This window comes from Lepisma saccharinum, chromosome 19 (genome assembly GCF_977018435.1).
Source record: "Lepisma saccharinum chromosome 19, izLepSacc3.1, whole genome shotgun sequence".
Classification (NCBI taxonomy): domain Eukaryota; kingdom Metazoa; phylum Arthropoda; class Insecta; order Zygentoma; family Lepismatidae; genus Lepisma; species Lepisma saccharinum.
Genome location: NC_139247.1, coordinates 15,926,721 through 15,951,541, shown reverse-complemented (window position 1 = coordinate 15,951,541; position 24,821 = coordinate 15,926,721). Strand labels below are relative to the sequence as shown.

General features: G+C 41.3%; 1 protein-coding gene across 1 annotated transcript in view; it reads right to left on the bottom strand.

The window, feature by feature from the left end:
• Osi17 (DUF1676 domain-containing protein Osi17) overlaps nucleotides 1-24,821 on the bottom strand; it is a 60,473-nt gene that overhangs the window by 16,581 nt on the left and 19,071 nt on the right. The window contains exon 2 of the mRNA XM_083141250.1: nucleotides 253-1,372. Within this exon, the coding sequence (XP_082997376.1) occupies nucleotides 253-1,372 (1,120 nt within the window). The remainder of the gene's footprint in view (nucleotides 1-252; nucleotides 1,373-24,821) is intronic.

Below are 24,821 nucleotides of genomic sequence, written 5' to 3'. Positions count from 1 at the left end.
AATTCCTCAAAAAGTAATTCTAGTTATTTAGAGTTCCTCAAAAAGTAACTGTTAGTTCCAAGCGCTGGTTATAACTGAAATGTTAGGACGATGTTATTCCGGGCCTTCCTGTACATAAATCAAATGAAGGACTAAATTTTCCCACTCATGATTTTAAGTTCAGCCTGTTTCAAAGCCTATTGTTTATTTACCAGACGTTTGTCTAACATGGACTCTAAAAGATAATTGAAGAAAGAAGATGAATAAGCTTACCTGCTGAGTTCTGCCGATATTAGATTGCTGTGCGGACTGTACTTGGATGGGTTCTTGTACATGCTGCACACGAGCCTCTCTCGACACGCCTCTTCGTTGAAGCCCAGCTGCACGAACACGTTGTCCATCCTCTGGAGGATTGGGCTGTAGAAGGGGTCGTAGGTCACGGGGACCGTCGTGCCGGCCGTCGCTGGTTTGGGGGTCAAGATCTGCTGCTGGAAGTTGAGCTGCGCCCTCACGACCGCCTCGTCGGAGGGCGAGATGATGGGGGACAGGGGCGAGGCCAGGGGTTGCGCCACGGGGAGCATCTGGTGGCCCCCGATGCCGTTGGACGTCTGCATCGGGTGGAGGTGGTTGTCGGGGTTTTGGACGAACTGGACCGCACCAGGTTGGTGGATGAGTTGAAGCTCTGGGTGCTTGTGGTGCTGAAGACCTTGCTGGTGGAGCTGCTGGAATTGCTGATAGTGCTGCTGTTGCTGCTGGTACTGTTGCTGTTGCTGGTGGTTGTATTGTTGAGCCTGAATCTCTTGTTGCTGCTGGAACATCTGGTTGGGAGTGAACTGCATCTGGTGCTGCTGAATCTGCTGCTTATACTCCTGCCCAATGATAGACTCCGTCACAGGGTGTGCGCTCCTGGATACCCTCTGCTCGTCGCCTAAGAAGTACCCTCTGTACGCCAGCTGGGCGGCGTCGAAGAGGCTGCTGGCGTCCCAAGAAGTGCCCTGCTGCTGATTGTTGGCGACGGGCCACGCGTTCCCGCCTTGGACATTGTTGTTGGCGACGTAGTCCGTGCGTCTGTAGTAGTCTGGAGGTCCTCCGTGGGAAGAGAACAGGGCGTCCGGTGGTGGACCGTAGCCGTAGTCGATTGGTGGCGAGTGGTGGCCGCCACCGCCGCCGCCAACGTTGTGGTAGGTGACCGTGTGGTGGTGCTTGTGGTAGCATTGCTTGTATAGGTGCGCCAGGAAGGGGAACACGAAGAACAAGAACTTCAGCAGGAGTTTCTTCACGGTTCCAATTCCCAGGATCAGAGGGAGTAGGAAGAGCAGTTTCACCTTGATGAACTTTATGACTAGAAGAATCGCCAGGAAACTGAGAAGCAGCTTCTTCTTGAAGAGTTTTCCTGAAAGTGATGAAAAAGCTACATTAAAAAAAAATTGAACACCCTGATCCATTTTTAAAGAAAACAACAATTGCTTCTTTTAAAAATGGAATGTTGAAACAACTATACTTCAACCAATTGCAATTGTGAAGATTTTTATATATTACAATTCAATTACATAGGCGCAACCTGACGGGGGCAAGGGGGTCACTCACCAAAATTTTCAGGCTTATTAACATTTTAAAGTTAAGGGTATTTTTGTTAACCTCCTGGGACCTGAGGAACAATGTAATAAAAAGTAAATTTCATGATTTCACAAATGCATTAGCAAAATAATCCTGCGGTTCTGTCATCCCCCAAGTTAATTCCCAGTTGTTTCTGCCCCTCCTTCCCCAAAAGTTACGCCCATGTTTAATTATATGGTTTCATACGTTAATATGTCACACGAATTATTTGGGCCATGTTGACAAACACATGTCGAATGGGAGAAAATTTCACTTACGTCATATACAATTTTGTATAGTCAAAGCTAGGACTTAGCCGATATACTTCGAACCGATACCCATGCCGATGCCGATACTCTTGCCGATTGCCACCGATACCGATACTTGAAAATTGAAACAATTACAACTTGTTCAATTAATATTCGTGGGTGAATATTCCATTACAACCATAAACATCAATTGATCACAGTTTTGCTTCAAATATTCAAGAATTAAATCAGAATATTGAAATACCTGTTATGTAAATACAGTTTTCCCTAGACAATATGATCCCCCGAGAGATCAAAATGCCGGAAAAGTATCGGCTGTTACAGGTAAATTAAATCTAACCGATACTATCAGATACCGATACCAATACATCGACATCGATATCGACTCAAGTCCTACTTAACACCGTAACAAAATGTTTAGGATGCCAAAGTAAGAGAATGAATTTGCAATATATATTCACCAACCAGCTCAACTTCTGAATACACAGCTACATTTAAGATACGAAATATCAATTTCTAAAAATATACTTGTAGAATTATTGGAAACACATTCCACTCGAATAACATACATAATATATTCTAGGAAAACGGGCCAGTTTCTTAATTAAATTCCATAAAAAACATCTAGGGTCCTTTGTCTACAGGTGCAATCTAAAGTTACGACTCTCCACTATGTGTCGCCCCTGTCAACACATGATTTTTCAAGCAGAAAAACTATTTAATCTGTATTATATTGATCTATGTTGAAATCTTTTCTTTAAAAATGTGTTATTGTTAATGGGTGATGAATTGTTTAACTTAAATGTTGAAACTATAGAAATGTTAAACAACTATGTAAAAACCATGGTAAATTGTAAACAACAATATGATATAAAAGAGCTAGACTTTTGCGAGTCTGCGGGACATTCTCCTGGTTGCCGAAAGGTTGATGATTCAGGGGACGTTGGGGAATATCTTGCTTCAATCTTCGGATTGGTTGGTGTACTTGTACTCCATATTTGGCGGATATTCACAAACCCAACTCTGAATAAGGTGTTCTCCTGCATCATCAAAAGACCAGGGTTATAAACTTCGGTATATCTAATAGGTCCAGGCCTACAAGTTATACCGGGTGAATTGTCTGTTTGAAAAAGTGTTTGTATAACATCGGAAGTTAAATAAATCTTCGAGTAAAGGATCTTAAGGATCTTTCATTTCAACCTTGCATAGGTGATAATTAAAAATAAATCCTGCACCACAGACCACGCAAGGGCTTGGTCCTACTAACCCTTAGAAGCCATTGAGAAGTCCGATAAAAGGGTTGTAACCGGACTGACATAAAGCCCTAAAAGGCAGAAGGTGCGTGTCAGTGATTTTTGGCGACCGTGACCAGGACCATCGAAGCAACCACCTGTGGATCTTCGTGGCCCAGCAGAAGAAGAAGAAGCCTGTTCCAGAAACAGAAGAAGAAGCCTGTTCCAGAAACAGAAGAAGCAAAGATGATAGGTTCCCAGAGACCTTTGACCAGGCAACAAAGGGAGAGGCTCGTTTGCTGTACGAATGAAGAAAAGAAGGAGGAAACCTTATTACCATGCTCCAGCTGCAACAGATACGTTCATGAAAGTTGCGCACATAAAACCCCAGGATCTGACGTAGCCGCGGAGGTAGACGTTAAGTGTAGACAGTGCGTGGAAAAACAAGTTACGCCAACCCCAACAGGTGATACTTGGAGGGAATTGATGATCTCCTTTATGAGTGATTTTAAGAAAGAAAAAGAAGCAGAAAAAGAGCAGAGATTAAAAGAAAAGGAAGAAGAAAAAGAGCAAAGATTAAAAGACAAGAAAGAAGATGATCAGAAATTCGCACGTTTGATCGAGAAGCTAGAAGAACGTGAAGCTGAACAAGGTATGCGAAGACAGATAGAGAAAGAAGCAGAGAAAGAGCAAAGATTAAAAGAAAAAGAAGCAGAAAAAGAGCAGAGATTAAAAGAAAAGGAAGAAGAAAAAGAGCAAAGATTAAAAGACAAGAAAGAAGATGATCAGAAATTCGCACGTTTGATCGAGAAGCTAGAAGAACGTGAAGCTGAACAAGGTATGCGAAGACAAATAGAGAAAGAAGCAGAGAAAGAGCAAAGATTAAAGGACAAGGAAGAAAATGACCAAAAGTTTGCACGTTTGATTGAAACCTTGAGTGAAAGAGATGCTGAACAGAAAGCAGAAAGAGAAAGAGAACGAGAAATGAGTGACCAAAAGTTTGCACGTTTGATTGAAACCTTGGGTGAAAGAGATACTGAACAGAAAGCAGAAAGAGAAAGGGAACGAGAAATGAGTAAGGAGATGTTTGAAGATTTTAAAGTAAATCTAGGAAAAGAAATATCCGAAGCGATAGCTGAAATCAGAAAAGAGAGAGACGAAAAATATGAAGAACTAGTGGAAAGAAGGAGAGAAGATCGGCAGATAGATGATGACCGTTTTAAACAGCTACAAGAAGGCTTGAACCAAGAAATAACTGAGCTGAAGGAAAGTCAAAAGGAAATGTCCGTAAATTTGGAAGGTGAAATAAGAAAAACGAAAGAGGTCCAAACACAACAAGTTGAAATTATAAAAACGTTAACCTCAAAGTTGGAAACCTTACAACTAGGCAAGGAGAATAGGAATGAAGAGATGGAAACTCTGCCAAAGAAGATATGTGTAAGAACCTCTTGCTCCTCACGTTCTTCCAGTTCCGAATCTCCCGAACATTCTGAACCATGCCAAAGAAAGAAACGAAAAAGGAGTGGCGGAATGAGACGAACTAGAGATTACGCTACGGAAAAAATGGTAGAAGATAATTCCTACTTAAACCATTCATCCAATCGGATTCTCCGAATGTCTGACGTCAATTCCCTCACCAAGTTTAATGGAGAAATAAATTCAGTATCTGCTGAGAGGTACCTGGAAGAAATAAATACTTATATGGATTTAATGAAAATGCCCATGATGTACCGACTAAAAGTCCTTCCATCGCTAATGGTGGGTAAAGCCAAGGCTTGGTTTATGGCAAACGAAAAAAGATGGAAAACCTTTGAACATTTCCGCTCTGCATTTAGGAAGCAATACGCATCACCTGAAGCAAAACAGAGGGAAATGAATACCCTGAGGAATAAACATTATAGCAAAGGTGCAGGGTTATCATTGGAAGAATATTGCTGGGAGGTATATGCAGCATACTGCAATCTGACGGAAACCATCAACCAATCAGAAGTGCTGAACCTAATCATTGGCCAATTACCTTCACGAGTACGACAACTGGTACTAACTCGAGATCCCGCCAACATAGACCAACTCACGAATTTCCTGGGAAAGTTCGAAGCGTCTGAACAAATGGAAGGATGGAAAGCCGATCAACAACGAACTGACGAACGGAGAAATCCTCAACCTCGAATCAGGAATCTAGAGCTATCCCGGAGGAATGGAGGAGAAGAAGATAAGAGGCCCGCACCGATCAACCAAAGGTTTAATGGAAATCTAAGATTCCAAAGGAAGGATTCCTATAGAAGGACATTCTGGAATAAGAACCAGAATCAAGGGAACTGGAACCAGTCTCGAAAGAAAGAGTGTGGAATACAGACTGACGAAATTCCAGAAGACTGTGCTTTGAACCCTAGAGCACCTGTATGGGAAATTCCCTCCGCTATTAAAGCTCCTTCTTGGGATATTCCCTCTACCAGTCGAGCAAATTTAAACCAGAGGCCGTTGTAGATGAAGCTCTCCCTTCTACAACGCGACACAATCTTGATGTTTGTGAGAGCGAAGAAGACAAGCTAATGACTAATGAAAATTTAGATGTTTTATACCTAGATGTAAATTCTTGTCCAAATTCTGAAGAAGATAATTTGTTTAATGTTTTCGAAGTAACTGGAAATTGCAGCAAGAAGCCGGAAATTCTAATAGAAGTTTTAGGATTAGAAATAAGATGTACCTTGGATACAGGAAGCGAGTGCACTGTCATGAATTATAATGTTTGGGAAAGGCTCCGAGAGAGATTACCAGGCTTGAAATTGCAAAGATGCCCAGGAATAAGGTTAAAGGATTTTGTTGGACATGAGAGGTCCCGAATTGTGGGATACCGAACCATTCTTTTTGAGATTGCAGGGCACACTTTTGAAGACCAAGTCTATGTGGTAAAGAATTTAGAGGCCGATTTGTTATTCGGATATCCTTTCTTCAAAAGATACAAAGTCAATTTAGATGCAGGTGCAAACAAATTATATCTAACGGTAAAGGGACAAGTCGTGGAAGAAACTTTGATTCCAGATAGTCATGAAAATAGTGTTGAAGCAATGGATGATAAGACTTCGTATGTAAAACTATTAGTGACGGAGAAGGAATCTCAGTTAGACAAGTGGTCCGCATCCGAGGAAGATATAAAGAAGAAAGCATTTGCTCCAGAATTGTTAAATCAAAAGGAGAAGGAGAAGCTATTTCGAATATTAACTGAGTATCGCCCTATATTCTCTGACAAACCAGGACTTGCAAAAAACCATACCTGCGAAATTTTGTTAAGCACCAACCAACCAGTGTTTTCATTACCTTATCCTATACCAATGTCGAAACGTGAAAAATTAGAAGAAGAGTTAAAAAAATGGAATGAATGGGGAGTAATTCGAAATTGTAACTCTCCTTACATGAATCCAATGCTAGTGGTGGACAAACCCGACGGATCAGTAAGACCCTGCATTGACTTCAGGAAATTAAATAAAACAATTATAGTTCCTAAAAGTACGGTGCCGCGACTTCAAGAAGCTCTACAAAAGTTTCAGGGTAAAAAATATTTTTCGTGCTTTGACCTGGCTTCAGGTTATCTTCAAGTTCCTATTAAACCAGACCACCAGAAGTTCACCGCCTTCTCCTACAAAGGTCGAGCGTGGTGTTTTACCAGGATGCCATTCGGATTATCGAACGCTGTAGCCATTTTTATGCACACGATGCATAGCCTTTTCGAGCCTTGGACAGAAGACTTTCTCACTGTCTATATAGACGACCTTCTCATTTTTGACGCAACTCTAGAAGAACATTTTCAGCACATGCAATTCGTATTAGAAAAGTTGCAGAGTGAAGGATTCACTATAAAGTTAAAAAAATGTGAATTTATCAAACCAGAGATAAAATACTTAGGCCATCTTGTGTCAGGAAAGTGCATCAGGATAGACCCCAAAAGGGATGAAGCCATCTTAAAATTTCCACGTCCAAAAACGAGGAAACATCTGCAACAATTTCTAGGTTTAGTTAACTGGCGACGTAGGTTTGTAAGAGACCTAGCATCAAAAACTGCCGTTCTAGAAGAACTACTAGAAAAGGGTAGCCAATGGGAATGGGACAACCTAAAAGAAAGAGCTTTTCAGTCACTAAAGCATGAGTTAGTAAAACTTCCTGCATTAGCTCAACCAGACTTCCAACAGCCATTCCAGCTGATGTGCGATGCCTCTGGCATTGGGCTAGGTTCCATATTGTTCCAAGAACAAACGGAACAGAAGGGAAACTTAGAAGATATTAGTATAATTCAATATGCCAGCAGAAAGTTAAAACCAGCAGAGAAAAATTACACAACCCAAGAGATAGAATGCCTAGCCATCATATTTGGGATTGAACATTTTAAAGTATACCTTTACGGCACAAAGTTTAGGATCTATTCTGACCACAAAAATCTGGTATGGCTGGAGAACAGTAGAAATTGGAATGCTCGATTAACACGGTGGGCTTTAAAATTACAACAATATGAATATGAGATAATCTACATCCAGGGGCAAAACAATGGGATAGCAGATGTTCTTAGTCGATATCCTGTTCCTGAAGATCAGCCTACCGAACAAACTCGAGAGGGCCAGACTTATAATGTATGGAGTCTTATAAAACCTTTGGAGGAACTAGAACTAGACAAATGGAAAAGGGAACAACAGGAAGATCCATTTTGTAAACTTAAGCTAGAGGAGGTCCGAAGTAACAATGGAAACTCAACCAAGTATAACTTACATTACGACTTACTGTTCTTCCAAGGAAAGAGTGGACGGAAGTTTAAAAGATTAGTAGTGCCTGCCCAGCTAAAAGGAGAAGTACTAAGGTCCGAACATGATGATACTGGACATTTTGGTTTCAACAAAACTTACAAGAAGATTAAAGATAGGTTCTTTTGGGAAAACATGAAAATGGAAATAGCCCAGTATATACGAGAATGCTTAACTTGTTCTAAAAACAAACCGGATAAAAAGGGCCTATCCAAACAAAAATTAACCACCACAAATCGAAAGCCTCATGAAGTATTATCCATTGATTTGATCGGAAAACTACCAAAATCCTCTTACTATTACTATCTGCTCACTATGATAGATGTCGGAAGTAGGTTCATGATGGCATATCCACTACGTACAGCTAGCACCAGGGAGATAATAAGTAAATTAGAAAACGGATACTTACTTCATTGTCCTAAGCCGGAGTATATACTGTCAGATCGAGGAAGTCAATTCACCTCGAAGAAATGGTATGAGTTTGCAAAAAAACACTCGCTTGTAGCAGTTCACACCACTCCTTATCACCCTGCGGGCAACATTGTGGAAAGAACGAATCAGGAGATAGTTAGGTTAATTAGAACCTTTTGTCATAATTCCCATCAGGATTGGCACAAATTTATATCAAAAATCTGTTGGATATTGAATTGCTCTGTGTCAGGAGAAACTGGGTATGCTCCCTTAGAGCTTTTCTACAATAAACCGGTGCAGATTAGTATTTTGAAACAAATAAATTGGCCACAAAACGATGGTTTTCAAGATCTACCGTGGAAGGATAAACTTTTCCATGCTCAGTCTAATAATCTTCGAAGAAAGGAACAAAGACTACAAAAGAGCAATCCTAGGGCCTACGAGTTACTTAAAGGGGACTTGGTGCTAAAAAAGTCACACAAGCTGAGTTCCGCTAAAGATAATGTCATTTCCAAATTTTTCGAATGTTTGTTCAGCTTTTCCAACTTACCTTTGGTTTTGAAAAGAAAATAGTTGTGCATTTGTTAAGTGAACCTGTACACAAATTTCCGTGAACAGCAAGTACGTGATTGATTGATTGAATTGTTGTTTTAAGTCCACTTTATGACAGTAAGGCTAATCGGGACTGGACCTACAGTTTAAAGTGGGATCGGAACCACTGTGCCATGTGCTTCCACCGGGTATCGAACCCGGGATTTGGATTTGGGATGGGTTTGGATTTTCTTCCACGCCAAGCGATAGAACTTTGCATTTACTTTTTTTGAAATCATTTTCTGATAGTCACATCGGAATGTCACTGTACTGAAGTCGATCGCCTGATATAGAAGCAAGAGACTGGTAAGTTTTCATTCTCTTCTTAAATTTTGTTTACTAATTTTCATTATTTTTGATAAAGGAGAAAAAAGGAGACAATATGGATTCCACATTACAGCTTTACTGTTAGTTTTAGACGTTGTGTCCGGGGCTGGTAAATCGCCAATTATTCTTGTGATCACGGATGATTTAACGTTAGCTTGGGAAGAGTGATCCATTAGTTTTAGAGAAGGTTGAAGAGGCATGATCTCATTTTGCAACATTGGGGAGAGGGGGACGATGACGACGATTGCCTTGCTCTTAGCTTCACTTAATATTTTTCACATATTTGAAACATCTCATCGATTGTCACTTATCTAAAAAAAAAATCTGTAAAGTTGAGATGCATTGTTGCAACAGAGCATCGTTTGGTGGTTAATTTATTCATCGCCCCTCGTCAGAAATGCATACGTATAAAATGAAATAATAATAAAAATAACACACACACACACACGCATATATAATTATTCTTTCTTATTTTAAATTGAAATTATACACGTATAGGTATAGGCATCGGTATCGGTACCGGTTCAAAGTGGTATCGGCTCAGCCCTACAAATAATTTATCTGATAATCTTGGATCTACATATTCAAGGGGTATATAGTACCCAGTGGCGGTCCCTCCATGGAACAGAGGGAACAGGCTGTTCCCTCCTACTTATCGCGCTTTTGAGCTATTTAAATTATTTATATTAACATAATAAGAACACTTCTTTATCCCGAAATCAACGTTTCCAAAATAACGCTGAAGATTCACCGTGGCTGGACGTTTGTTTACGTCACCTACCCCCAACGCATCATGGTTCTCACCCTCTAGTCTGACGCCGAGTATTTTCAACCACGCGCGAAGGCAAACGATCCCCACGGCATCACGGAAGCTGAACACTCTAACTGTTCCCTCAGAGAAATATTGCGGATTCGCTTTTCTTCCAGATTTTGCTATGTGCTGAAGTTTAATCGCGTCACAAGTGATACATTTGAGTGTAAAAAGTCTATAACTTCCTAATCTCGTTGAGAACTTGCGTCTGACATTCATAACGAACTGGAAAAATCTTCTACAGTCTAAGCGTCTGCTAAATGCCTTGCCTAAACGCTGGGAAATAGCTTTCGAGGAAACAGCTCGCGTCCACCTGTTCCACCAACCCAAGACCAAAGTTTCAAGGCACGCAGTGGCAGGACAAGAAGCGAATGTTGCATTCACGCCTTGCAAACTAACATTTCAGCATTGAAGTTTGCACCACTCACTATATTGTGTTGAAAGATTTTCAGAATATAAGATGATTCTCACAGACAAAATTTCGGAGTTTGACTGTGGATAACATGAAAACAGATTGGTGCCTAACTATACGGCGATGAGTGGATTTTAATAGCAAATTTCCAATATTAAGTTCTGCCATCGCCGTAGGGTTAGGCAACACACATAACGTTATGCAAGATAGTGCATATTTCAGGATATATGTGTCCCATTTTCATTGCCGGTCACTATACCTAATCAGCAGTATTCGGAAGTTTTGAACTATTTTTTAAGTTATTTTTAACCTACTTCATAATTTTTCGAGCCTGACTTAAGATTTTTAGGACCTATTTCAGGATATTTAGAACCTATTTTAGGGTTTCTCGAACCTATTTTAGGATTTTTAGAGGACGAAAGCCTTTAGTTCATTGAACTTTGCAGAAAATACAACAAACCAACACATATTCCAACTGAATTAAAAACTAAAACGAAATCATACACAAGGCATTTTCAAACGAGTTACTACAACTCTGTAAAATTATTAACTGGATATTCTTCGAGTGGCAAATTATATTGTTGTCCTTGTTTGATCCTGAGAAGGGAGTCTGGAAGAGTTCGGGTTTTGTCACATTAACAACTTCTACTAATCTAGCGAACGTCATGAAAAAACTCAGCCATCTGTGGACATTATTGCATTGAGGGCGTTTGAATTACAAGAATACTCAATTCTATGAAAAAACAACTTAATCTACGAATAAAGAGATGAAACACCACTACGCCATCGAGAAGGCCCGCATGGTGTATGAAGATTATGTTGTTTAGGAATGTTTTCAGTTGTTTTCAGCTCGCGGATGTGTGTTGTTGCGAAGCAAAGTACGTCAATGTAGCACCCAACACGACATTCCACAACATCAGCTATAATTTTAAGTATTTTGGTTAGGAATGTTATGTTTGGAGCTATAAGAAATTTCCGACGTGTTCTTTCGTTACGTTAGTGTGCGTACAAACTGTTTTTACTAATTAAAAATGACGGAAGTACACCGAGATGGCAGATTTTTACTCCCGCGGTCCAAACTTTCTGATCAAGTATATCCGTAATTTGTGTTTTCCGCATGCTGGAACCTATTTTATATTATGTAAAACACCGACATTGTTGATGACGCCCTATACTTAAGGCCCCCTAGCCTACCCCTTGCTACGACACTGGAAAGTAGTACATACAACATGTAATTTTAAAAAAGAGCATTATCTAATAGACAAAGACTCATATACTTTATGAATGCTAGATTTACAACTCCACTTCCTTTAAAATGAACGTGTAACTCTTGTCCAAGTTTCTATCCTTTCGAACGTGGAAAATGAAGATTCTGGAGCGGCTCTGTCTACAGGCCATTGTAAACACTGATTGCATCAGATTCTCACGTTTTACGTACCGTTATGTTCTTCCAATTAAGAAAATATTTTTTCAGCACGGAGAGAAGATTGTCCTGTACAGTATGGGACAATGTCCTTCTATTTACACTTATACGTCAGGACTGGGTGCAAAGCAATTATGTGTAACTGGTGCTCGTAACTTCAAGGACTGCCAGGACCACTAATTTCCTTGCAGTGTTGCCAGGTGTAATGGAATTTTCTTGAAAATGCAATGTTTATACACAACATACTATTCTTGTTCAATGTTTAGGGTTGTTCCTTGAAGTGGAGATTTTTAGATGGTGAGGGAGGGATGTTTGCTTGAGTCTTGGGAATACCAAGAGGCAAGGATAAAAAATTCTAAAAATAATTCAAGCGCCTGTTCTTACTACTCTTATTAGAATTACAGGCCTTCCCGATGGTTCAGTGGTAGCGTCGTAGCCTTCTAATCAAGGGTTCGAGGCACAAAGTGGTTCGGATCCCACTTTAAACTGTAGGTCTAGTCCCAAGTAGCCTTACTGTGCATAAAGTGGACTTAAAACACCAAATCAACCAACCAAATCAACCCTTGTATGCACACAGTGGTTCGGATCCCACTTTAAACTGTAGGTCCAGTCCCGATTAGCCTTGTTGTGTACAAAGTGGACTTAAAAACACAAACTCATATCAGAATTATGCGCACCTGAAAAGGTGAAATACAATTACATAATTATTTTGAATAATAGTCAAGTAGCCATAGCAAGAAAAAATCTCAATCAAAAATAGATAATATGGCTTTTACTTCATATTAATAGGGCCTCCCGATGACGTACCGATAAAGCTCTCGCCTTGTAATCAAGTGTTCTTTGTGAGTGTTCCTTCTTCAATTTCATCCTATCATGACTCATCGTCGCGATTAGCCAAAAAGTGGCAGAAAAACGACAATTAAAATTAATGTTATTCTAAAACATCTATGCATCTATCAGAAAATCTCAGTGAGGTTAGACGTGCATAGCTTAATTCATTTCGTTCCTATTGGAACCCAAGACATCCGTGAAGCTTCTCCACGTCACCTTGTTGCATGCGATCACCTCTCTCCAGTTCTTTCGTTGTTGCCTTCATCCTCCTGTATGCTATGTCATCATGACTGTTTGGGCGTTACTCTTTCCTTCTACACTGTGAGTTCCAATCAAAGGGCTTGTTTCCGACTTCCTCGTGTGTAGCCTATCCAAGTCCATTTTATTATCTGTATCTGTTTTTTAAATCTAGTTTGCTGAATGTATTGTTTGTAATTCTTACTTTGTGATTAAGCCTTGTCAACGTATATTTAATATTTTCCGGTGACATGTATTTCTAACTTAGTTTGCAACTTTGCAGGATTCTCATTCACATTGTAACGTAGGGCGCCCAAATTTCGTCGCGTTCAATTTCTCGGTCCTGTCGCTAGAAACGACTTAGGAACCAGCACATAAAGGGAAACTGATCTAGTTATGAACTTTTAGTGATCTAGGAGAAAAGGAAGATGCCCGCCTCCAACCGCATACATTCGAGGGTATGCGCTTATGTTCTGGTACCTAAAAAGACAAGAATGTCTTTTCCGCGGAATATCGGTTCCCCCGTTTTCATTTCCTCGTGACTTTTTTTTGGTTCCAAGAATACATATAATTTGAATTTGAAATTAAAATTTTGGGTGCGTCAGCACTTAGGCTATTTTGCACCCGTCACACTATACGAGGTCCAGCCCCTTACCATAAGAAATATCATGATGTAACGTCGCATAACTAAAATCTTAAAATATTCGGACTTTGGTTAAAAACTGAGGCTGTAAAGGGACACTCGGCCCTTGTAAGGACAAAAACAAGACAACGCACAGAATTATACTGGCCATAGGGCCAGTCGCCAGAGCCTCGTCAGTCTGCAGAAAGCAGTCCAGGGTGTACTACGTGGAAGTGAGGTTGACAATTGGGTGTACTACGTGGAATGTCACCCCTTACACCACAAATAATACATATAAATACATTCCTGAAGGTTACAATGTAATCCGCAGGATCTGGTACTGGGATTGTTTGGTAATCCATAGCAAACCAGGTTTACAAAGTTTGTTAATATGATACTTGTTTTGTGGTCATTTTCTTTGGTATGTAGTGTGTTTCAGTACGTAGTGTTAGGAGTTGAGTGGGTAAATGTGACGTTGCGTGGACGTGTTCTCATGTTGTATTCTTGTTTGGTGAATTTATGTGTGTGTGGTTTTGTTTATGCGTAAATGTGTGAAGGGAGAGTGAAGATCATTTTATTAAAGGTAATGAAGGCAGGGAGAAGAAGTTAATCAAGTGAGAGGGTTAGGAGTTTGGACTTTGGTTCAAGTATGAAGTGTGATGGTAGTGTCAGGTATGAGGGGGATATTCTTGAATCTAGGAAGCTGCGGTTCCGGTTTTAGAAAGATTTTTCGTTTTCTTGGTGAGATGTGTCATTGCAATGTCATTATTACATGTCGTTTACATCGCCTAGTGTGATTGCTGTTTTAAGATTCTCTGCGTCTCATTGGCTTGGATGTGTAAGTTGTGTGCAGTCAGGTTCACTTGTTGAGAAAGTGGAAGTCGCTATGTTAGGCCGGCTTTAGACGAAAGCATTTCCTTTAACATTTTTGCTAGCATAAATGCTACGTAAATGATTCCAAAAATCTTATAGCAGATAATACTTTACACGAAAGCATTTCATGGAACATTTCGGTTAGCTATTGCGATTACAATATATAATATATACAGCACGAATGGCACATCGAGTTATACCGTCTATGGTCAGTGCGCGGTGTTTACAATCGAAAAAAACTAAAATATTATTCCATGCGTGTACAGTAAACGTTGTAAAGTATGTATTTAACAGGCGCCATTCTTTTGTACATAAAACCATTAAATACGAAGCGTTATTCCTCTTGGTTGAATAGTTATCGTGTTTTAAAATTGTGAAGTGATACATTGCTTTCATCTCACGCGGCCGCCATTACAACTGCACTCGTTACCTAGAGCTCGCCTCTGATTGGTTACGCTACGAAAAATGATTCGGACCGAGCCTATCCTTGAGAAATGCCATGAAATATGCCATGGCATCTGAAATGCCATACGATTTTTCACTTTACACGGTAGCATTATGGTCATGGCACAAATGTTAAGAAAAATGATAAGGAAAATGCTTTCGCCTAAAGCGAGCCTTAGTTTGAGGACCCTTCGTAATTTCGCCCCCTTCAATTTCGTTCCCTCATACTTTCCATTTAAGACGGGGCTCTGGAAACATGGGATAAGATGACGATTGATGCAGTGAGCAATAAAGAGGTGAGGTACAAAACAACCAGCGAACTGTACAGTTACGGACACTGCTGCGTTGTAATGAATACATTGACTTTCAGTAGAACCGTTACAACCCAGCAGTGTCCGTGACTGTACAATGTTTCTAGGGCGACTTTGAAATATCATGTCAAGAAGAGATGAACTCACACATCCTTCTATTGGCAAAGTATCCAAGCCATTGATACGCAGATAATCTTAGAAAAGCAGTTACGCTAGACGGTGGAAGGGACATGTATTCCACGCGACTTTATATGGTGAACAGTCCGTATAGTTCATGTATGAGAGGAACTTTGTTTACAAAATATCGTGAACATTTTAAGATAAATATTTGCTAGATGTACCAAACTAGTTTACTAATGGATAGCCATGAAAGCCATTGCACGCTTGACGCTATTCTGTTTTCAAGAGAGAGTTGGATAGTTCTAGTAACAATCCCCAGTGAACGCATCATCCAGTCACTAGATGTCGTCCTGATGGGACCTTTTAAGGGAAAACTACTAATGGCACCCGGTGGAGGTTATTTTTTTCAACATGAATGTACTGTACAGGAGTGGAAATTACTAGGGTACCTGAAAAATGTTCATTTTTTGAATATGGTTTCAGTAAGATGGCGCCCTTGGTTTTGCACACATTGTCGGAGTCTCAAGAGTAAATCCGCCCATGACGTTACGTATCATCTCCAACAGAATGTTGTGAATCTCTTGCCGAAATCGCTCCTTCAAATCATCCCTGGTTCTTGTCCTTGAATACTTTGGATTTGAGGTAACCCCAAAGGAAAAAGTCAGGAGCCGACAAGTCGGGTGAAAGGGCAGGTCACGGAATATCGCCGAATGTGCTGATGAGACGACCATGAAATGCGAGTCTAAGCACATCCAACACACTCTGGTATATTCCTTTCCCGGATTCTCTGGAGTAAGAAAACGCGAACGCGTTCTGTGCGCACGTTGAAGGGTGTGCGCCTCGTCCAATGAACGCGCGGAGGGGAGGGGCATCCACGGGAGGGGGCTCATTCGCGGTCCAATAGTTCCGTAGTAAACATGTCAGCTCGCAAGTCTAGGGGAACTCTGCATTCAGGAGAGTGCCTCATAGTGTTGAATGTGTTCGAGAACAACTTGTTTGAAAAGTTTAAAACACATGGCTTTGTTTTTTTTTACAAATGTTTAAAACAAAGTGTTCGAAACATGTTTTTCAGACTTGTTTAAAACACATTTTGATACATGATGTTTCATAGTTTGTGGTTATTTGCATGTTTTTTGAAAATGTATGTTTAAATTTGTTTTAGTTCTTTTCTGTTCTTTGTAGCATCAAAAGACAAATAAACGTGCAATATTATTTGTTATTTGTGTAAAACAATACACTGGCCATTGTTAAGAATAAAAGAAGAAATTGGCAGCAGAAAGCGTTTTGCTTTACGGCCGTTACAAAAAGCAGCACTTCGTTGCTTTCATCCCGCACCCTTCCCCACCTAGTCTGGCCCCGCCCACAAGCTTTCCCCTCTGCGCGTCGCTACTCCAGAGAATTCGGAAAAGCAGTATAGTATAACTATAGTGGAACCACGAGCAAAACAACCTGCGCAGACCCGCGAGTCCTGTGCACCGTACCCCCGCGAGTAGGGGAGGAGGAGAGAGGACCATGCTTCCTTATGGCCCGAGGTGGAGGGAAGAAGGGAAAGCTGCACGGGGACTTCTCGTCCCAAGATTTTTTTTCCTTGTGGTCGATCTATAGTTGCACCATCTTGCTGGAAGAGTGTTTCATCATCTGGGCCATAGTCATCGAGGGATGACAGGAAAAAGGTTACCAACATGTCAGCATAACGTCTAGCGTTTACCGTCACCGTGTTACCGTGTTCATTTCCGAAAAAGTAGGGGCCGATGATTCCACGAGATGATAATGCACCCCACACTGTTACTTTTTCTGAATGGAGAGGCGTTTCATGGAGAGTGTGTGGATTAATTTCGAATGGGCGGATTTACTCTGAGACTCCGACAATGTGTGCAAAACCAAGGACGCCGTCTTACTGACACCATATTCAAAAAATTAACATTTTTCAGGTACACTAGTAATTTCCACTCATGTACAGTACATTCCTGTTCAAAATAATAACTAATATTTGTTCTATCTATTTTTTGTGATTTTTTAAAATTTTCCCATTTGAATGCCTCACCCTGTATAATTCCAATGGGGCAATAATCCTATAAATATATGTGTAAAATTCGTGCTGGTAGTTTCAGCCCATAATCATATATTCATTTTCATATATTGTTATGTATTGGTAAGATAGACTAAATTACATTTTAACATGGAGATGATGACTGTGTTTACTTTAGTTTCAATTTTACTTCGTCTTTCACTTCACGAAGTATATTTGAAGGCCCTCTACCGCAGACGAACTACGGTTGTACTTCAACTACTGGGCTTCGAGCGTATACCGATCGTTTGGCTGTTCGAGGAATATTCGCTCGAGCGAAGAAAAAGTCGATTCCGTAAGCCATCTAGCGTCATCCGTGCGAACTATTAGACGATCGAGTAAAAAAGCCTGGATGCAGCACTCTAGCAGCTACTTTCTGTCAGAAATTTTCTTGCAAATGAAGTACACACAAACAATGGCCATTAATTGTAATAAAATAAATATATGAATATTTTATGTGTTTTAATTATGTCTCTGATACATATTATAAGTAGACCTCGGATTTTTATGTAATATCAAAGTACAAAATATGTACATAAATATGTAACGATAATTGATAAAAATATGTATCTAAATATGTATTATCAAAAGGATATGTAGCTAATTATATGGTATCAAAGAATATGTAATATTAATAATGGAGTATACAAGCAATTTCAATAATTCTGGTAGATATTTATTTTATTTGAACATATTCGATATAATTTTAAGGCCATAAGTTGTTCAAATTAAAATTTGTATCAAATTTACAAACTCAAAAAAGCACAGTACTTCTTTAAGAAAACAATTTTTGTAAACTATTATTTACTTTTCACATCGCAAATTATTGTAGAGTATGTAAATAATAAGATAGCTCTTTGCAACTTTCGAAACAAATTGTAAAAACAAAACATCTACAGAAGGAACAATCGAATGAAAATTAATAGCTACATTTGTACTTCTTGTAAATCGCTACGTACAGGAAAGTAACTTTCTTGTCCACCGACGCCAAGTATACAGGGTGATTCTAAAGGTATAGTACAAACGAAAACCACAGATACCTCCCATGAAATAGAGACGAAAGTTCCCCTTCCACTTTGCCGAGAGATGCCTCCGTGAGGAGCTAGACAACGTCAAAAACGTGTGAAAATGAACTTCACACCTCTGTACAGCCAGTACCAGTGAAGATAGAAAGGCGGAACGAACGAAGTCAAAAGGAACACCAAAGTCGCCCATCCGAAAAACACTAGGCGGCAGCTGCGCAACGCATGCGCATGGGGTTCCACAAAGGAAATAGGAGTGTCCCGCAAGACAAGTGAAGGGAAAGGGTAGCGATCGACAACGGTAGGGAGAAAAGAAGCTATGAAGCATGAAGTAACAATTGCACAGCGGGAAACAAACACATGCAGCGCGTGGGGAGTCCCCAAACACAGTGGGGAGACACCGCACCAAGAACAAAGCACGGTTCAACAAAAGAGAAAGAGGACCGGACGGGGAATGGTACCTGCCAAGGAGACAACAAATGCGGGACGAGGGATTCCCCGTAGCAGCACCGAGGGGATGTCACACAGAGGTCGTGCGCCAGCAGGACAAACACAGCAACTACGGGCACAGGAGGTTTATTGCCACGCAAAGGTGCACTTACAGATAGGAATAGTACGTAGTACGTAGTCGTACTCCGGACTGACGTTGTTACAAAAGTTGCTCAAATTGACGACCACCACATTCAATGCAGGCATTGCAGCGTCGCAGGAAATTCTGGCGAACCCTATCAAAAATCCCTGGCATGGTACACACCTCGGCCGATGCTGCAAGTATCCGCGCTACCAATGTTTCCTTGTCAGGCACCGGTGTCTCGTAGACGAGTGTTTTCACATGGCCCCACAAGAAGAAATCCATTGGTGTGAGGTCAGGCGAACGGGCGGGCCATGGGACGGGGCCCTCTCTGCCGATCCAGCGCTGTGGGTAGGTACGGTGCAAAAGGGTTCGCACTGTGCCATCAAAATGTGCAGGCGCTCCATCCAATTGAAACCACATACGATGTCGCACGTTGAGGGGTACATCTTCTAGCAGCTCTGGAAGGACTGATGCAAGACAGGTGCGATAGAGGCGGCCATTTAAACGTGGTGGCAGCAGGTATGGACCGATAATCTGTTCATCGATGATACCTGCCCAGATATTCACTGCAAACTGGGTCTGATGGTGCACCTCGACTGCTGCATGTGGATTTTCATAATCCCACACATGGCTGTTTCGGCAATTGAAGATGCCCTCACGGGTGAATGTTGCCTCGTCCGTGAAAAGCACATGGCGCAAAAAACGGGGATCGTCGGTACAAAACTGCAACAGTCGTTGACAGAATTCCACACGTCGTGGGTAATCCCCAGCCTGCAACGCGTGGACTCGCTGTGGATGATACGGATACAGCAGATCATCATGAAGCACACGCCACACTGTCGACTGTGATACTCCCACTGCACGTGCAATGCTACGGGTGCTAGTGGACGGTGTGTCGTTCACGCGAGAAAGTACGTCCTCCTCGACCGCCGCGGTGCGCACATGTCTTGGGTGACCGACATGATGGCCTGCACGTAACACACCCGATTCACCAAGGGTACGGTGCACGTTCGAAAACAACCTGCTGTCGGGTTGTCGCCTCTCCGGATACCGTCCGCGATAAAGGCGTGCAGCTGCTCGGCCATTGCCATCTGCAAGGCCGTAGACAAAATGCATGTCCCTCAGTTCTACAAATGTGTAGCGTTCCATGGTACGGTGAAGATAGTGTCAATTATGGAATACTGTACTGCAGTGCACAGGTGGCACACACACACACACTGGTCACAACGGCTTCGAAACAACGTACTCAATTGTCGTACGTCAAGCACACCACCACCGCACCGGCTCTTTCACTGACACGCTCCCTGACTCTGCACTTCCAATCAGCCCACACGTCCGCACGGCGCTGTGGTACAATCAGCTGACGTTCCTGAGCCACCCGTGCCTGTGCTCTTCACTACCTGACCACTGCCGTCAGGTGGGGCCATGTACTCTGGGGCCTTGTCATCGTGGAACACATGTAGCGTCCTTCATTCTTGCCCCATTCACCCACAACACGTACTTCGTCCGTCTTGCTCGAGCCGACGGGGAGCACTACGTACGATCGTGTGGTGTTTGTGTACACCAATGTGGGGTAACCCAGCAGTTGAACAGACGTGCATACCCCCACGTAGCTTCATTACACGATTGTCCCACGCAGTTTATCTGTCCAGCCTTGCTCGGCCCGGTCTCACACCCACGCGGCAGTGTGCGGCTGCGGTGGTGTGAGGCCACTCTTGGTTTCGGAGCGGAAGGCTGCGGCCGAGGAGGGACTTGAGTTGCGCTCGGAAGCAAGCAGCCGCGTCAGGTCTGGGAACGGTGGACCTGGTGATCGGGATGGAAACATTCCGACCTCGTCCATTAGTGTCGTCCACCGTACGGAGTGGTGGGGTCCGTACGACACTCCAGCAGCCTTTCGCCCGCTCCCACCCAGCGATGTGCCTCCGCCTTCATTTCTAAGAGGCTGATTGGGCCCCATCACGACGTTTGTTACAACGTCAGTACGGGGTACGTGGTCCTATCTGTACGTGCACCTTTCATTAGCAATAACCTCCTGTGCCCATAGTTGCTGTGTTTGTCCTTCTGGCGCACGACCTCTGTGTGACATCCCCTCGGTGCTGCTACGGGGAATCCCTCGTCCCGCATTTGTTGTCTCCTTGGCAGGTACCATTCCCCGTACGGTCCTCTTTCTCTTTTGTTGCACCGTGCTTTGTTCTTGCTGCGGTGTCTCCCCACTGTGTTTTTGGGACTCCCCTTGCGCTGCACCGCCAGCGCCGCCTTTTCTGCCCCAAACCATGTACGCGTCTGTTGCCTGTCGAGTGTCACGGACCACTTTGCTTGCATTCTCGGTGTGTTTTTACATCCTACGTCGTCCTCCCGTGGTTCTGCAACCCCGCACTACTTTTCTCGATTGCACTGCTTCAGTCATGGTGTTTGTTTCCCGCTGTGCAATTGTTACTTCATGCTTCATAGCTTCTTTTCTCCCTACCGTTGTCGATCGCTACCCTTTCCCTTCACTTGTCTTGCGGGACACTCCTATTTCCTTTGTGGAACCCCATGCGCATGCGTTGCGCAGCTGCCGCCTAGTGTTTTTCGGATGGGCGACTTTGGTGTTCCTTTTGACTTCGTTCGTTCCGCCTTTCTATCTTCACTGGTACTGGCTGTACAGAGGTGTGAAGTTCATTTTCACACGTTTTCGACGTTGTCTAGCTCCTCACGGAGTCATCTCTCGGCAAAGTGGAAGGGGAACTTTCGTCTCTATTTCATGGGAGGTATCTGTGGTTTTCGTTTGTACTATACCTTTAGAATCACCCTGTATAGGGGCTTTGCCTAAAACTAAAAGCGAAACGAAAATATGTAACCAGAAAGGGGGAGGGGGGAAACTCCAGCATCTCTCAATAAATAACAGTCCCCGTCTTTATTTTTCCTTCAGCCTGTCTTTCGACTTGGCAGTCAATTTTGGGTGACCGGAAGCACTATGCATGTCATTGATTAGAAGAGATGAGCCACAAATTCTCTTGATCATGTTTCAGAGATCGAAAATATAGGAAAAAGGATTAAGATAGGAAAAAGAATATAGAAATATGTTGTTTTCTGGAAAGTAAATTATCAAATATGTAAAATATGTAATATTCTGGCAAATATGTAAAAATATGTAACGTAAAATGTATGCAAAATCATGTCACTTACATAATTCGTTTACAATTTTCTGTTCAAGGTATGTATCTAGAAAGGAATAGAATATGTAATTTCTAGGGCTTGGAAGTTGAAGACCCATAAATTGCCAAAAAAGGAGCTAAAAACGGAAAAAATGACGTATAAATGTGATCCAAATTAATTAATAACTTAATTTTAATTACATATTTAATGGATAAAAAAATACAAAAGTCTGGTGGTATGGAACAGACAGTGCGAAAAAACTAAAAGGTTCAAAACAAGAGAAAGTTGCCACTTACAGCGCGACCTTCCAGACAAGTTACGGTTAACGGACTTTGTACCATTCCTGCTTCCGTCGTCCAAAAATGTTTTTCTCTTGCTTCAGGGATGGTTCAAATATATTTCTTTCTTTCTTTCTTTTTATTTCTTTACTACAGAAAGGAAGTTTAAGAGGTGATGAACTGTTGATGATTCGAATTGAGAATGGGCAGTAAAAACGTAGCCGAAAGAAGGTGAAGTTGCAAAAAAAAAGCCGTTAAGACCTAAAAAAGGAGGCTAAAAGAGGACCAATAAGCCAAAAAACGCCGAAAAAGGCAAAAAAGGACAAATAAAACCCACCTTTTTATGGCTTACAATGACCCAAAATGAACTTATATTATGTTTGGCCTCGACTTCGGAAACTAGGAAAAAAAATGATTTTTCCTCAACTTCCGAGCCGTAGTAATTACATACAAATCCGGGCTCTAATTATAAATCTTCATATATTAATATTATTACACAACAAACAAAAATGATTGAACAGAACATTTAAGTGTTCAAGGGCAATTAGAAATGATGAATTGCAATAAAGCGTTGATGCTCTAAATTTAGCATGCAACGAAGCGTAACTTCCTTGCCTTAGGCGATACCACGAAAATCCTTTGACCTTAACATCCAGAGAAGGTGAGTTACCAAATTTAGCTCTTCCCTCACGCTATAAATTTTCAATTTAACAATTACTGTCGTAAATTAACTTAGGATAACGTTACTTCTATTGTTATGAAGTAAATCTGTTACAATTTCAGCTACTTACTTTTAGTTACCTGGTTACACCTAGCATTCCTCAAAAGTAACTGCGTTACAAGTAATTAGTACTACTAAACACTGCTAATTTGTACCGTTAAGCTGACAGGGAAAAAATGGAAAGACAGGCACAAAGTAGAGGGAAGAAATACCCCTGGCCTTCGTTAAAGATACCATTCGCCTGGAATGACTGAGTGAGAAACAATCTTCCAGTTACCCTAAAGGCAAAAACACAGAGCACTACCACCACATTAAACAGGCCAAGTAGTAACAAAAAGATAGCGATTATTATTATTATTTGCTGAAAGTTTATAGAAAAGAAGAAGTCCTACCTGAGGGTGCAGAGGGGTCGTCCTTGTCTGAAATGTCAATTCCACCCTCACCCTCGTCATTCAGATAGTCTGAAAGAAAGAAGGGGCTTGGCTACCATGATATGAATAAGAGAAATAGAAAAAGTGGTCATCTTTCATATCTAATTATGTTTAATCCAAGAAATGAACCGCTTCACGCATGCACAAATACCAACCATTTCCCATGCTGTTAGGTCATACCCACACAGAGAAAATGCACTATTTTGCTAGTATTTTATTATACCCGTTGAGAATGAAAATCCATTTATTTGCTTATTGCAATGATATGTTTAGAAATTATATTTTATTTATTTACATCATCACTACAATTTCATTACGCAACTATTCGCAAAAAAAATCTACGTTAGAGAAGACAATTGTGGTGCCCATGGTCTGAATGAAATTAAATAATATTATAACGTGCTCATACGCACACATATTGTAAGGGAAGACTCTTGCATACTAGTAGAGTAATGGAGAAATTCAAACAATTATGTCAAAAGTCCCTCAACACCTCTTACAAAATGCAGAGGACTTAATTTGTTTACAATTGGTCATGATAGAAAGTTTAGGCCCACGGGGAACCATAGTCGTGTGTGTCAAACGGAGGTCCTCCATATTGTTGGCCGCCATATTGAATTGAACTAAAAAATTTAAATGTAAAGGAGGTAATGTAATATACAGGGTGTATCATAAGTAATGGCGCAAACTGACACAGTTGAAAGTACACGATTAGAAGCAAAAAGGTCTCAGTAAACATGGGCCTGCAAACGAGTAGTTTTCGAGATAATCGCGAATGTGGTTACAAGACTCCACTGACTTCATTGTTTGTAAACGTCGTCCTAGAGGGTAAAATGCTAATAATACAGTAAGAAAAGTCAATGGCGATCTCAATTGAACATTCTACTTACATTAGTATGTTATGTTACATGTTACAATTATACACTCGTACCTGTTAAAGGAGGTGTTCAAAGTGTCGTACTTGCATCTGGATGCAATACTGTACGCGATTCCGCATTGAGTTTCGAATTCTTTCGAAAACCCCCCGTTCATTTCGGAATTTGGTCACAAGCATGTACAATTCTCTGTACTGATTGTATCCATCCTGTGTGATTACAACGCCACCTCTCGGAAATGTTCTGTTTTGTAAACAAAGAGCAAACCTCGGAACGCGCAAGGAGTAAAGCATTCGGTGTTTAGAAAATGCAATCAGTGACGTCTTCTAACCACACATTTGCACACATTATTAGCATTTTAACAACTAGGACGACGTTTACAAACCATGAAGTCAGTGGCGCCTTGTAACCACACATTCGCAATTATCTCGAAAA